The following is a 15,587-nucleotide window of genomic DNA, read 5'->3' as shown; positions in this document are numbered from 1 at the left end:
CTCATGGTGCATTGGAATCATGGCCTGTGTGTTACTTAGTTTGGCTAATTTTAATTGCAGAGCATCTTTCCTAGTGGCCTGCCCCATAGGCAAGCCAGCTGGTAGGAATGCAGAATGGTGCATCCACTATAGAAAACAATATGGAGTTTCCTCCAAAAATTAAAAATTGAACTGCTATTTGACCCAGTGATTTCACTTCTAGGAATATATCCTAAGAGTTCCAAAACACCAATCAGAAATTATATATTTACCCCTATGTTCAGAGCAGCACTATTTATAATAGCTAAGATCTGGAAACAGCCCAAGTGCCCCTCAGTAGATGAGTGGATAAAAAACCGTGGTGCATTTACACCATGGAATACAATGGTGTAAATGTACCACAGCAGTAAAAAAAAAAAAAAAAAAAAAAAGGATCTCTTACCCTTTGAGACAGCATGGAAGGACCTGGAGAGTATTATGCTAAGCAAAATAAGCCAGTCAAAGAAAGACAAGTATCACATGATCTCACTCATATATGGAATCTAATGAATACAATAAAGTGATGAATAAAATAGAGCCAGAGAAATGGATACATGGAACAGACTGTGATGAATCTCAGAGGGAAGGGGGAAGTCAGGGTGGGAAGAGATTAACCAAAGAATTTACATGTATATATGCATAGCCCATGTACACAGACAATAGATAGGTGAAGGCCTGGAATGGGATGGGAGATGGGTGGAGGGGGGCATAGGGGGGAAATGAGGGATATCTGTAATACTCTCAAGAATAAAATAAATTTAAAAAAAACACCTGTAGTACAAATATACAATGGAATACTATATTGCTATAAAAAGGAAGGATCTCTTACCCTTTGATATAGCATGGAGTGACCCAGAGATGATTAGGCTAAGCAAAATAAGCCTGTCAGAAAAAGACAAATATCGCATGATCTCACTTATATGTGGAATCCAATGAGCACATTAAACTGATGAATAAAATAGAACCAGAGGCATGGATACATGACACAAGAGTGACAAATCTCAGAGGGAAGGGGAAAGAAGGAAGAGAAGAAATTAGTCTAAGAACTTACATGCATACTAGTGGCCCAGTGCACAGATTCATGCACATTGAAAGGAAATTAATTAGAAGACATATTTTAATATCACTATTCACCCTTCCTGTATAATAGAAGTATTAGAGATGAAAGAAAATTAGTAAAATGTATCCTATATAATAAAAGGATAATATACAAATCGACTGAATGGCGGAATGACTGGACACTATGATGCACACTGACCACCCGGGGGCAGATGCTCAATGCAGGAGCAGTCCCCTGGTTGTCAGCATACTCCCACAGGGGGAGCGCTGCTAAGCCAGAAGCCAGGCTCATGGCTGGCAAGTGCAGCAGCAGTGGTAGGAGCCTCTCCCACATCTGCTGTAGGCGGGTGGTAAGGCGCAAGGGGTCCCGGACTGAGAGAGGGCACAGGCCAGGCTGAGGGACCCCCCCTTCCAGTGCATGAATCTTGTGTACTGGGCCTCTAGTATGAAAATAATATATAAATTGATTAATAAATAAACAATAAGAACATGATATAACAACAACAAAGATGATATAAAAACAACATTGATAAAAACAATGATAAATTGATTAAACCTATTCTAATATCTCCCTGTATGCCACATTAAGAGTAAAAACACTTTCAGAGTGCTTGACTAATTTCCCTTGTGATGAAGTATTTACAACTTTAACTTTAACATCACATGTTCTTCGAACTTGAGAGAAAGCAACATATAACTGACCATGTCCGAAAACAGGTTCAGGTAGAAATATTCCTACTCTGTCTAGAGTTTGTCCTTGTGAGTTATTAATCATCATTGCAAATGCTGGCATCACGGGAAACTGTCTGAATTAATTTAAATGGGAAGCTAGTGTTAGACGGGGACAAATCAATTCTTGGAATCAGAACAACCTCTCCTTCTGCAGATCCTGTTAATACTTCAGCTTTGATTATGTTAGGTTGCAATCTTGATAATAAATCTAGTACCATTACAAAGATCCCATTTACTCTTAAGAGTATTCAGTAGCATGATGATTGAACCTACTTTCAATTTTAATTTATGACACAGCATTCCTGAAGGAGTAATACTATTAAGAAATTCGATGGAAGTTTAATTTGGGGACTGAAAAAATGGCGGCTGGCAGGACGGAGGTGAGGGAGAGGAAGTGAGTGAGTGAGGGTATGAAAGGAGAGTGTGTGGATGTGTGTGGTGTGTGTGTGAGTGAGTAAGGGACAGTTAAATCTCGCAGGAGCAGCAGGGGCTGGCAGACCAGGCTCTCTTGGACAAGGAGAGACTCCCACCGCTGTGGGCATCCCCTGGACTGCAGGACTCAGGCACAGAACCCATGCCATCTTGCAGGGGACAACGGCCATTTCTAGGAATTCATCAGAACCACCACCCAGTCAGGACTTTCACACTGCCTGCGACCCAGCAGCCACTACAGCCAAAATCCTGCTATTCCAGCCGCAGATCTGTGAATCCTGGGACCTACACCTCCAAAGGTGCACCATTCCCACAGCAGTAAGTGCACCTTCCCCATCCCCAGCGGCAGAACTCCGGACCCCACATTCTCACGTCTCCAGCAGCACAGACATCCAGGGCACATCACTCTGTAGGCAGCGCTTGGTAGACACTGGGAGCCCCTGCTGGTGTGATTCTGTACAGACAAGGGCGTGCTGCACCGCAGTAGGAATTCTGAATTTCCTCTGCCTGAATAACTGCCTGCAGATACCCCAGCTGCATAACTTTGGCGCCAGGGCCCCTCAAAGTGCATCAGAGCTCTGCGCTGGCTAACGCACTGGCAAACGCACTGCCTGCCACATACCGCGTGCGCATTTCCAATGGACAGGCACCTTGAGCCCATCTATTCACAGGGCACTTGTGGGAGCTGCTGTGAGTCCTTGCTGGGTGTTATCTTGGACAAACGGGGATGCACTCCCCCTGGCAGTAGAAATTCTGAATTCACTCATCCTGGATACCTGCCCACACATGCCTCAATTATGCAGTTTCAGTGCCAGGGCCCTTCAGAGAGCTTCAGCGCCCCTCACTGGCAAATGCACCACAGGTACGCCTGTGAGCCTCCACTGGGAGCGTGCACGTATCCACCACAGGTGCAGCAGCAAAAGCTGAGTCTGCCCACCCCACAACTACAGAACTCTGGACACCACAGTCACGCCTTTCCAGAGCGCAGGTCTCTAGAGCCCCATCACCCCAACATATAGTTCTTGGGTGCCACTGTGAGTCCCCACTGGGTACGCGCAACTCCAATCAAGGGCGCAAGAAAGCAAAAAATTGGGACACCCCCACTCACGGCTACTGACTTCTAGGCACCGCAGTTGTACGTTTCCAGCTCATAGGCCTACATCAACAAACCCAAATAGCTCAAGTAGGGAGCTACACTAGATTACCAAGCCCAGGAGAACTGAGATATCACACCAGTAGCACCATCCCCAAAAGAACCTGAGTATCAAACCAATCGGACCTACAATTAAAACGTTACAGCAAAACATGAGAAGACAAAAAAGCAATTCCCAAAGGAAAGAAAAAGAGGAATCACCAGAAATGGAGTAAAATGAAATTGAGGCTAGCAGCTTATCAGAGAAAGAATTCAGAGTAATGGTTATAAGGATGTTTAAATGGCTGGATGACAAATACACATAACTCAATGACAAATACACACAACTCAATGAGAACTATAAGGAGCTGAATGAGAATGTCACCAACATGAAAAGGAACCAAGAGCAGATGAAGAATGACATAACTGCACTAAAGAACACAATGGAAGGCTTGAACAGTAGGCAAGAAGAGGCTGAGGACTGCATCAGCAAATTAGAAGACAAGGTAGGAAAAGACACACAAACACAGCAGCAACTGGAAAGAAGACTTAAAAAGCAAGAGGAGAGCCTTGGGACAACACAAAACGAAACAACACTCGCATAATAGTGGTACCAGAAGGAGAGGAAGAGAAGCAAGGAATAGAAAACCTGTTTGAAGAAATAATGACAGAAAACTTCCCTGATATTGGCAAGAAAAAAACTATGCAAGTCGAAGAAGTACATAGAGTCCCAAAGAAGTTGACCCCAAAAGACCGACACCAAGACACATCATAAGTAAATTGGCAAACACCACTGACAAAGTAAGAATCTTAAAGGCTGCCAGAGAGAGACAGAGAGTTACCTACAAGGGATCTTCTATTAGAATATCAACTGATTTCTCTACAGAAACACATTAGGCCAGACGGGAATGGAATGAAATACACAAAGTCATACAAAGGAATTGTCTGAATCCAAGAATTCTATTCTGTACCCAGCAAGGCTATCATTAAAAATTGAAGGTGGAATCAGGAGATTCATAGACAAAAAAGGACTAAGGGAGTTTATTACCACCAAAACAGCAATGCAAGAAATGCTGAAGGATCTGCTGTAAAAAAAAGAAATAGGAAGTGAAGAAGGAACACAGGGGTAAAGAATAAAAGTGGAGACAAACAAGTACCTATCAATAACAACTTTAAATGTAAATGGATTAAATGCCCCCAATCAAAAGACATAGGGTAAGTGAGTGGATAAGAAAACATGACCCATATATCTGCTGTATACATGAAATCCACCTCAGAAAAAAAGACTCACACAGACTGATCATGAAGGGATGGAAATAGGTTTTTCAGCTGAATGGAAATGAAAAAAAAGCTAGGGTAGCAATACTTATAGCTGACATATTAGATGTCACAGTGAAGGATATAACAAGAGATAAGGAAGGCCACTTCATAATACTAAAGGGAACAATCCAACAAGAAGAAATAACTCTGGTAAACATATACGCACCCAATACAGGAGCACCCAAATACATTAAAAAAAACCTCCTGGAGGATATCAAGGGAGAGATTGACAGCAATACAGTCAGGTAGGGGACTTTAATACCCCACTATCACCATTGGACAAATGCTGAACAAAAAATCAGAAAAGAAACATCAATCCTAAATGACTCACTAGATCAGATGGAATTAATTGACATCTTCAGAACATTTCACCCCAAATCCACAGAATATGCATTCTTCTCAAGTGCACATGGGTCATTTTCCAAGATAAACCACATATTGTGTCACAGGCAAAGTCTCTTCAAATTCAAGAAGATGGAAATCATATCAAGCATCTTCTCAGATCAGAATGGCAGAAAACTGGGAATCAACCACAATAAAAACAATCCAAAAAAATCAAACACATGGAGACTAAACAGCATGCTATTAAACAATGACTGGGTTACCAGAGAGATCAAGAAGAAATAAAAAACATCTTGGCAACAAACGACAATGAAAGCACAACAATCCAAAATCTATGGGACACAGGGAAAGCAGTCCTGATAGGTAAGTTCATAGCTCTACAAGTCTACTGAAAAAAAAAGAAACAATGGTAATAAATTACCTAACCCTACAACTCAAAGAGTTAGAGAGCAACAAGAAAATCCCAGTGTAAGCAGAAGGAAGGAAATAATAAAGATCAGAGTGGAGATAAATGACATAGAGACCAAAAATAATAATAATAAAAAACAATACAAAAGATAAACAAAACCAAGAGCTGGTACTTTGAAAGGATAAACAAGATTGATGAACCTCTAGTCAGGCTCACCAAGAAGCAAAGAGAGAGGACCCAAATAAAGAAAATCAGAAAAGAAAGAGGAGAAATAACAACAGACCCCACTGAAACACAAAGGATTGTTAAAAAATACTATGAACAACTCTATTCCAACAAACTGCACAACCTGGAGGAAATGAATATATTCCTAGAAAAATACAACCTTCCAAAACTCAATCAGGAAGAATCTAAACATATCAATAGGCCAATAACTATGGAAGAAATTAAAGCTGTCATCAGAAAGCTTCCAGCTAACAAAAGTCCTGGGCAGGCGGCTTCACAGGGGAGTTTTACCAAACATTCAAGAAAGAACTAAAACCTGTCCTCTTCAGAATATTCCGGAAAATTCAAAGGAAGGAGCACTTCCAAGCTTATTCTATGAAGCCAGCATCACCCTAATACCAAAACCAGATAAAGACAACACAATGAAAGAGAATTACAGGCCAATATCCCTCATGAACATAGATACCAAAATCTCCAACAAAATTCTCTCATATCAGATTCAGCAGTACATCAGAAAGATCATACATCATGACCAAGTAGGATTTATCCCAGGGATTCAAGGATGGTACAATTACCGCAAATCAATAAAGGTTATACATCACATAAACAAATTGAGAGATAAGAGTCACATAGTCATATCAATTGATGCAGAAAAAGCATTTGACAAAACCCAACACCCATTTTTGATAAAAACTCTCAGCAAGGTGGGAATAGAAGGATCATACCTCAACATAATAAAAGCCATATATAACAAACCCACAGCCAACATCATACTCAATGGGCAAAAACTAAAACCATTTCCCCTGAGATCAGGAAGAAGACAGGGATGCCCACTCTCACCATCCCTGTTCAACATAGTACTGGAACTATTAGCCATTGTGATTAGACAAGAAGAAGAAATAAAAGGCATCCAAATTGGAAAAGAAGAAGTAAAACTCTCCTTATTCGCAGATGACATGATATTGTACATAAAAAAACCCAGAAGACTCCATCAAAATGAATTCATCAATCTAGCAGGATACAAAATTAACGCCAAGAAATCTATGGCATTTCTATACACCAATAGTGAATCTACAGAAAGAGAGACTAAAAAAGCAATCCCATTTACCATCGCACCAAAAATATTAAGATAATTAAGGAGGTAAAAGACCTATATGTGGAAAACTACAGGACACTGACAAAAGAGATAGAGGAAGACATAAACAGATGGAAGAACATACCATGTTCATGGATTGGTAGAATCAACATCATTAAAATTTCTGTACTACCCAAAGCAATCTATAGATTCAATGCACTCCCCATTAAAAGACCACTAGCATATTTCACAGACCTAGAAAGAACTCTCCAAAAATTCATCTGGAATAAAAAAAGACCCCAAATAGCCACAGCAATCCTGAGAAAGAAGAATAAAGTAGATGGGATCTCAATACCAGATTTCAAGCTGTATTACAAAGCCACTGTTCTCAAAATAGCCTGGTACTGGCACAAGAACAGAGATATAGACCAATGGAATAGAATAGAGAATCCAGATATTGACCCAAACCAGTATGCTGAATTATTATTAGACAAAGGAGGCATGAACATACAATGGAGTCAAGACAGTCTCTTCAGTAAATGGTGCTGGGAAAATTGGACAGATACATGCAAAAAAAATGAAGCTTGATCACCAACTTACGCCATACACAAAAATTAACTCAAAATGGATAAAGGACTTAAACATAAGACAGGAAACCATAAAAATACTAGAGGAATCCACAGGCAGAGAAATCTGAGACATATGTCGAAGCAATTTCTTCACCGATTCTGTTCCTACGGCAATGGAAACTAAAGAGAAAATAAACAAATGGGACTACATCATAATAAAAAGCTTCTGCACAGCAAAAGAAATCATCAACAAAACATCAAGAAAGCCCACTGTATGGGAGAACATATTTGCAAATGTTATCACTGATAAAGGTTTAATCTTCAACATTTACACGGATCTCATACAACTTAATAAAAGGAAGATAAATGGTTCAATAAAAAAATGGGCAACGAACCTAAATAGAAACTTCGAAAGAAGACAGAAGGAAGGCCAAGAGACTTATGAAAACATGCTCAAAGTCACTAATTTTCCGAGAGATGCAAATCAAAACAACAATGCGCTACCATATCACACCTGTCAGAATTGCTATCATCAACAAATCAACAAACGACAAATGCTGGCGAGAATGTGGAGAAAAAGGAACCCTCATGAAATGCTGGTGGTAATGCAGACTGGTGCAGCCACTGTGGAGAACAGTATGGAGTTTCCTCTAGAAACTAAAAATGGAACTCCCATTTGACCCAGTAATTCCACTTCTAGGAATATATCCCAAGAAACTAGAAGCACCAATCACAAAGGATATATGCACCCCTATGTTCATAGCAGCAAATTCACCATTGGTAGGATTTGGAAACAGCCTAAATGCCCATCACCAGATGAGTGGATTAGAAAACTATGGTACATCTACACAATGAAATACTACGCTGTTATAAAAAGAAGGAATTCCTACCATTTGCAGCATTATGGATGGAACTGGCGAGCATTATGCTAAGTGAAATAAGCCAGGCAATGAAAGAAAAATACCTCATGATCTCACTCATTTATTGAAAATAAGGAACATTATAACCTGATGAACAAGAAGATAGATGCAGAGGCAGTAAAGCATCGAACAGACTGTCAAATTACTGCGGGAAGGCTGTGGAGTGTTGGGGAGGTGTGGAAAGAGATCAATCAAAGGATTTGTATGCATGCATATAAGTACAACCAATGGACACAAGACACCGGGGGGATGGAATGAGGTCATGCGACAGGGGGTAGGGGAGCCTGGGGGAAGGTCAATGGGGAAAAAAAGGAGATATATTTACTATTATATGTAATACTTTGAACAATAAAATTTAAAAAAAAAAGAAATTCGATGGGAGCCTTATATGTATCGCGTATGCGCAAATCAACGTTTATTTTCAAATTGCAAGTGCGCATCATATGTACCCGCCGGTCTGTCATACAGTTAGACAAGTGGTCGGTCACTTGGTCTTTTATATATATAGGTAATATATATAGATATGCATTGCCCATTAACACAGACAATAGGGTGGTGAAGGCCTGGGGTCGGGTGGGGACCAGGTGGTGGGGAGCAAGCGGGGGTTGGGGGGAAGGTGGAGCATCTGTAATACTTTCAACAATAAAGATTTAACAAATATTCAGGGGAGGATGGGATGATAAGAGGATGCGATAATGCTGTCTTGGGGAGAATAGGGCAGCTTGAAGACTTCTGAATGATGGTACAATTTCAAGCCCACAGAACTTTGCATACTTGGCTGGAGAAATTTTTTTTTCTGTTTTTTATTTCTTTTGAGCTGGACTGAATGACTTGTTTAGTAATTTTAATTTTATATTTGATGAGTATGTGACCATGTAGGCAAAATCACTTAACTGTCATTAACTCTAGGTATTTACAGTTTTTGCTGGTCTAATAAATATTGTATTTGGTTTGACTACAACTGATTACCCTTATAAACTAACCTTTGTGCAGTAAAATCACATGCCTGTAATTGGAACCTATATATGTTACATGGGGATGATTATTTCTATTCAGCAATTTGATTATTTTTTTACACAAGATCCAGGGTACAGTGGAAGCCCCACTTGCTTGCAGTGGAAACAGATGGACTATTATTTTTTAAAAAACAATCAAACATATAAACTTGCCCTTTTCTCCTCTGGCTATAAAGTTCTATTTGTGAACAACTGAATACTTGAATTAAAGTAGGAGGTTTAAGCTTCTTTGTTTAGGATATTTGGGATAATGTTCAGTCTTTTAATACTGGTAAAGACAATGGATATGGAATTCTAAGTTACAATTTCTTCTGTTTCAGTCCAGCTGGTCCTCAGATGCCTAGTGTATACCAGATGACCATGGGTGATGCATAGATACAGTTGTTTTTAACCTTAAGAGCTATTGGTCAATTTTCACATATGTTAGAAACTATTTCTAGGTTTACAGTAGTGATTATAAACTTTCTTCTTAAAGTACATGCAAACAAAAATGATTGACTAAAAGAAAAATATTAAGTAAATAATAATACAAGTAGAATTCTGATGTAGCCTAAAATCTTTAAGGTGGTATGACAATGATTGACTTTTGGCAAACACTTCCTTAAAAGAATTCACTCAGAATAGCTCCATGTTTAGAAACCAAGTGGGTGGTGGTGGTGTTGGTTGTGGTTCTCTGGGGCATGGGAGAGGGAACAATGCACTATTTTTCCATTAATTGTCAGCAAAACCTTTGCCACTAAAGTCATTGCTAATTGATGTCTCCTAATGCCACCTTGATCTAAAAGGAGTTCTTAGGTCTGTTGCCTTCATTCTTCCATAAACCTTTTATATTTTTTAGATGAAAGTAACAAGTTTAGGTGGTTTAAAGGCTCCCTTAAGTAATAAGAGTAAAATGTTCCTGATATTGGAAAAGCTCAGGGAGCAGCTTAACAAAATACTTTTTTCCCTGTAATCATGGAAAATTTTCAAACCAGCAATAAAACTAGCTTATTCTACTTTCATTGATCTGCATTAAGTATAAAATATGAACATATCAGAAGTAAAGCTGTTAGCTTAAGAAGAATTGCTTCTGTCTTGACAATGTCCTTTTTATGTTAATAACAGTCACAAACACTGCTTTGGCCTATTCTTGGACTTTCACTATATCTCCCGTAACCCTTTTTTTCCCTTTTTTATTATCTTCTTCAAGGTGAGGCAATGGAACAAGGTTTACGAGATTGCTGTCGATCCATACGTATTGGAAAGATCCTGATTCAGAGTGATGAGGAGACACAAAAAGCCAAAGTATATTATGCCAAGTTCCCTCCAGACATTTATAGGAGAAAAGTCCTTCTGATGTACCCAATTCTCAGTGAGTGGCTTGAGTTAAATCTGTAACCTTTGGCTAGAGTTTAAATTCAATTTAGTGCCTACCTTCTGGGTACCATTTATAAGGCAAAAACTGTTTCTAAATGTTTTTTTCTCACTTAGATTTGGAGTTGCCCTGGGCAGTTCACTGGAGAATTTTTATTGAGTAATAAGAGAATATACATTAGTCAAACTTTATTAGTTCCAAAGAGCTTCTTTCTTAAAATGAACACATTGAAGCAACGGATCTAATGAGGCAAAATATATAGAACACAGAAAATATATTGAAATATGTCCCCTCTCTAGCCCAATGAGTTATAGCAATGATTTTCTCAAGGATTTATCATCTCTGGAGGTAAATTTTTTTCTCATTGTATTTTGTTTTCTAAGCTTACTCAGATCATGGCATGGTCTCCTGGGGTTGGGATGGAGGGTGGGTGTTATATTTGATATCTCAAATACTGAATAAATTTTGGACTTGTTGTGCCTTTGAAATCTGTAAAGTGTATGTTTCATGTCCATCATTAAAAATAATGAAGCTTTGCCTAGTGATGCCTTATGTTAGATTACTAAACTGCCTTTACTTTAAATAAGCATTAAATACATTTTGAGAAAAATTTTAAAGTTGACAGTTCATTTGGTTGTCATTTGATTTTAGGCACTGGAAATACTGTAATTGAAGCTGTAAAGGTTCTTATAGAACATGGAGTTCAGCCCAGTGTTATCATCCTACTCAGTCTGTTCTCCACTCCTCATGGTAAGTTTAGCATGAGGTAGTAACTGGGCTCCAGATGGTCGTTGGGTGGGTAAGTATGCATCTGGCCAGCCTCTCGACCTGATAAAAAGTTTATTTGCTTCCACATTAAATCTAAATCTAATTTTGATAGTTAAAACTTGTTTTTCTTATCTGTAAGCCTAGTGATAATATTTTACACCATTCTAATGTTATTCAAATGGAAAAGCATGAACTAACCCCATGGAATGGGATTGTGATTATTTTCTTAGGGGCTCTGTTTGGTAGAGCCTGTAAATAGCCAAAAGGTCTCTATATCTTCTGGTTCCTCATATGAGCCCAAGAACTGCTCCCAAACATCAAGAAATTAGAGGTTCTAGATAGCCCTGTGGTCTTACTTAAGTAAGCTTTGCAGTGTGAAGCAGAGCAGAAATTTTTAAAGTTAGACTTCTGCTCAAAGGGCCTCATGAGAAAACTATATGTCTCCATTTCTTGAGGAAGGTAAGCCTAATTTAAGACCCTACTTTTTTTTTTTTGCCATGCAATCTAGGACAGTTATGAAAGTATCCTAATAAAATAATCATAGATGCATATAGAAATATTTCATGTAAGAAAACAATTTGAAAATATGTAAATGACTTACAATAAGGAAATGGTTAAATAAATATATATTCAAATGATATAATATTATGAAAATGTTAAATCATGTTTTTACCAATGGACACAGACAACAGGGGGTTGAGGGTATGAGGGGGGGTGGGGGGTAATGGGGGGTTAAGGACACATATGTAACACCTTAATTAATAAAGAAATTTTTAAAAAATCATGTTTTTGAAAAATAATGCATAAAAAATCTATGTGGTAAATGTAAAAGAGCAGGATAAAAAAATAACAGCATTAAAATAGTGTTAAATGTTATTACCAAGTTCTGAAATGACTAATACAAATGATGACTATTATGACTACCAAAATCAGACTTAGATTTAACATGGAACCTAATAAATCTTTCCTCAGCAAGAGAGGCTAGGCAGATGTGTAATACTATTTCAATTTTCATTTTAAAATGCACATACAATGTTAATAGTGGTTATCTTTGGTTGGTAGGATTCTAAGTGATTTATTTTTAAACTTTTTTTATTTTCAAAATGTTCTTCAATGAATTTGTATTTGTTTCATAATTGAAGAGAAAGAGAAATATATGACTCCTAGTTATGGCATTTCCTCATTTCCAAAGGTTCCAAGTTTCAGCCAACCCTGAATCGGTTATGGAGTATCCATTTTGGGAAAGCTACGTTCAGTAGGCCATTGATTATTTTGCTGTTTTATAATTTTAAAAATTACCTGTAGTTCAAATGTTGATGGTGACAAGGGGTAATTTGCTTGGTCATCTTTTTATATATAACAGGTGGCATTGTAAACATTGAGATAACCAAATAATTATTGGGTTGTCTGCCTTTGGGGGTAGAAACTTCACTGTGTTAATTCTAATAGTATACATTACAATATTATACTATTCTTTAACATTGTAGATGAAAAAAATCATATTCTTTGTCAGCCTTTCGATGGCTTTTTAGTTTGAATGGGATACTAGCTATTCTCTTTCCCTGCTCCCTCCTCCTACCTCCCCCACCCAGCAAAAGTTAGAGTACTTATTTCTTAAAAGCTAGCTTGCTCTGACATAAGAAGTCTTTGCACTTCTTTCACAGTGTTCCAGTTGAGAAACCATCAGCTTAGGTATGATCCTACTTTCAGAAAGAACTATTTTCTCTTTATTCCAGCTGCCTTTAAAATAAAACAAAACAAAGCAAAAGACTCTTCAGGGGGAAAGTTGCTATAATTGAATATATTTTTCAAATCATGGATATGAAATAATTGATTGTAAGAATTTATTAGTGAGTGAGCGAAGGTGTAATCTGACTATTATCAAAGCTTTTCAGATATCAGACATTAAAAACTAAGAGACCAAATCTCACTAGGTACTCAAAGGTCATTGCTCTCGATCCTCTGTCAATATGAGGCCTAATGACTGACCGTAAAATCCCTGAATTTGAACTAATGTTACCAAAAATCCTGCATTAATAATAATTTTCTTCCTTTTATTTTTTTGAAGGTGCCAAATCAATCATTCAAGAGTTCCCAGATATCACAATTTTAACTACTGAAGTTCATCCTGTTGCACCTACACATTTTGGACAGAAATACTTTGGAACTGACTAAGTTGTTAAAGGAAAGTTAATTATCTTGTGTAATATTACAGTTATATTTTGAGTTTCTATCTGTTTTACTGATTCACTTGAGGACTGGCAGAGAAAATTGTGTTAAAGATGCTTTGTAACTTTTGGAAGTGGGTATAGTAAAAAGAAAAGATTTGAGGTTTCTTTATTTTATTTGGTTCTTTCTTGACTGTCGGCACCAAATTCAACAATGAAACACACACAACCCTTAGAAAATACTTTAATAATATTTTTATGCCAATTGCTTACCCCTCAGTACATTGAACTGTTCCCTAATTTATTAACTTCTCTTGCAGCCACAAATAAACCCAAATGGGAGTAAGTTCTTTGGCCCAGTATAGTTTGCATTTTGTGTAGTTTGCTTTCAGTTCTAGGGAGTTTTCATTTTTGTGGCTGTTTACACCTTCTACTATTTACTTTCGATGCTGGTAACTTGGAGAGGATGAAAAAAAATTCCTCCTTGTATTTTACATTTCCTTAATATCCTCACTCAATTGGCATACCCAGGATATATATATACTAGAGGCCCGGTGCACGAAATTCGTGCACTCTGGGGGGGTGTCCCTCAGCCTGACCTGTGCCCTCTTATAGTCAGGGAGCCCTCAGGGAATGTCTGACTGATGGCTTAGGTCTGCTCCTCCTGGGAAGTGGGCCTAAGCTGGCAGTCGGACATCCTTAGTGCTGCCGCGGAAGCAGGAGAAGCTCCCACCACTGCCACTGTGCTTGCCAGCCATGAACCCGACTTCTGGCTGAGCGGCGCTTCCCCTGTGGGAGTGCACTGACCACCAGGGGGCAGCTCCTGTGTTGAGCATATGCCCCCTGGTGATCAGTGTGCGTCATAGCGACTGGTCATTCCACTGTTTGGTCAATTTGCATATTAGCCTTTTATTATATAGGATATATATATATTTTTTCAGCCAAGCCATTATGTTCTTCCTGACTCATTTCCTACCCTATGTAGTGCTGATAGGGTGTTGCAGTGAAAAAATGGTGGGGCATTTCCTGCATTTGTAACTTTAACTTACATAGATCAAACCAAGAATGTCTGGATGCTGACAAGGAAGGGCTAAGTACTGTTAATGCCATCAATGTCCTAGAAAGAGGACAACTTCTCTAGTTGTAGGACTTCCATTCATCCAGATTTCAGGTGTTGCTGAATGATGGTTGTTCTGTAATTTCGATGTGGTTGTGAGGGCTGGTGAATACCGACATTTACCCACATTGCCATCTTTAATGTTATTATTATGAATGGTTTTAAACCTACCATCTTGCTATTTATATTTGCCTTCTATTAGGCCCAATTGTCCTTTTTTTAACATAATTCTTTATTGTTGAAAGTATTATATATGACCCCCATTTTCCCCCATTGACCCCCTCCAGCCCGCCTCTGCCCCTGCCCCCGCCCCAGGCCTTCACTGCCCCATTGTCTCTGGTCATGGTAGGCCCATTTGGTTTTTTATTCACTTTTTCTTCTTTTTCTACATTTTTTTGGATTGAATAATATTTATCATTCCATTTTATCTCTTAATGGCTTATTAGATATAATTCTTTGGTTTCTTTTTTTTAGGGTTTATATATACCTTTAACTTATCACAGTCTATTTCCTGTATAATATAAGAATTTAAACAAAATCCTTCCATCCCCCCAGCCTTGGTGCTACTAAAGAGATGTAAAAGAAATAAGAAAAAAAGAAGTTATTATTATTTATCCATTTTTGGTACTTTTCATTTCTTCATGTAGATCCAGATTTTCATCAGGTATTATTTTCCTTCTATCCGTATTACTTCCTTTAACATTTCTTATGGTGTAGCTCTCCTATTAATGGAGTCTTTCAGCTTTTGTGTCAGAAAAAAGTCTCTATTTCACCTCCACTTGTGAAAGATATTTCACTAGTATAGACTTCTAGGTTGGCAGCTTTTCTTTCTTTCAGTACTTTGACATTGTGTCACTGCCTTTCTTGTATGTTTTTGGTAAGTCTCCTGTTATTTATTTATTTACATTTAATTACTGATAAAGTAAGATTC

At 38.2% G+C, this 15,587-nt stretch overlaps 1 protein-coding gene across 7 annotated transcripts in view; it reads left to right on the top strand.

Annotated features, from left to right (window-relative positions):
• UPRT (uracil phosphoribosyltransferase homolog) overlaps positions 1-13,706 on the top strand; it is a 76,232-nt gene extending 62,526 nt beyond the window's left edge. For 6 of the 7 annotated variants that reach the window (XM_054715478.1, XM_054715449.1, XM_054715406.1 and 3 more), the window contains 3 exons: positions 10,439-10,600; positions 11,255-11,353; positions 13,440-13,706. In XM_054715478.1, the coding sequence (XP_054571453.1) occupies positions 10,439-10,600; positions 11,255-11,353; positions 13,440-13,546 (368 nt within the window). In that variant the 3' untranslated portion in view covers positions 13,547-13,706. Of the gene's footprint in view, positions 1-10,438; positions 10,601-10,719; positions 10,952-11,254; positions 11,354-13,439 lie in introns of those variants that run through there. The other variant, XR_008555973.1, reaches the window with a different exon arrangement.
• Positions 13,707-15,587: the final 1,881 nt, after the last annotated feature.

This window comes from Eptesicus fuscus, chromosome 1 (genome assembly GCF_027574615.1).
Source record: "Eptesicus fuscus isolate TK198812 chromosome 1, DD_ASM_mEF_20220401, whole genome shotgun sequence".
In the NCBI taxonomy this organism is placed as follows: Eukaryota; Metazoa; Chordata; class Mammalia; order Chiroptera; family Vespertilionidae; genus Eptesicus; species Eptesicus fuscus.
The sequence above is the reverse complement of the archived record's forward strand: the minus strand, read 5'-3'. Positions and strand labels throughout refer to the sequence as shown.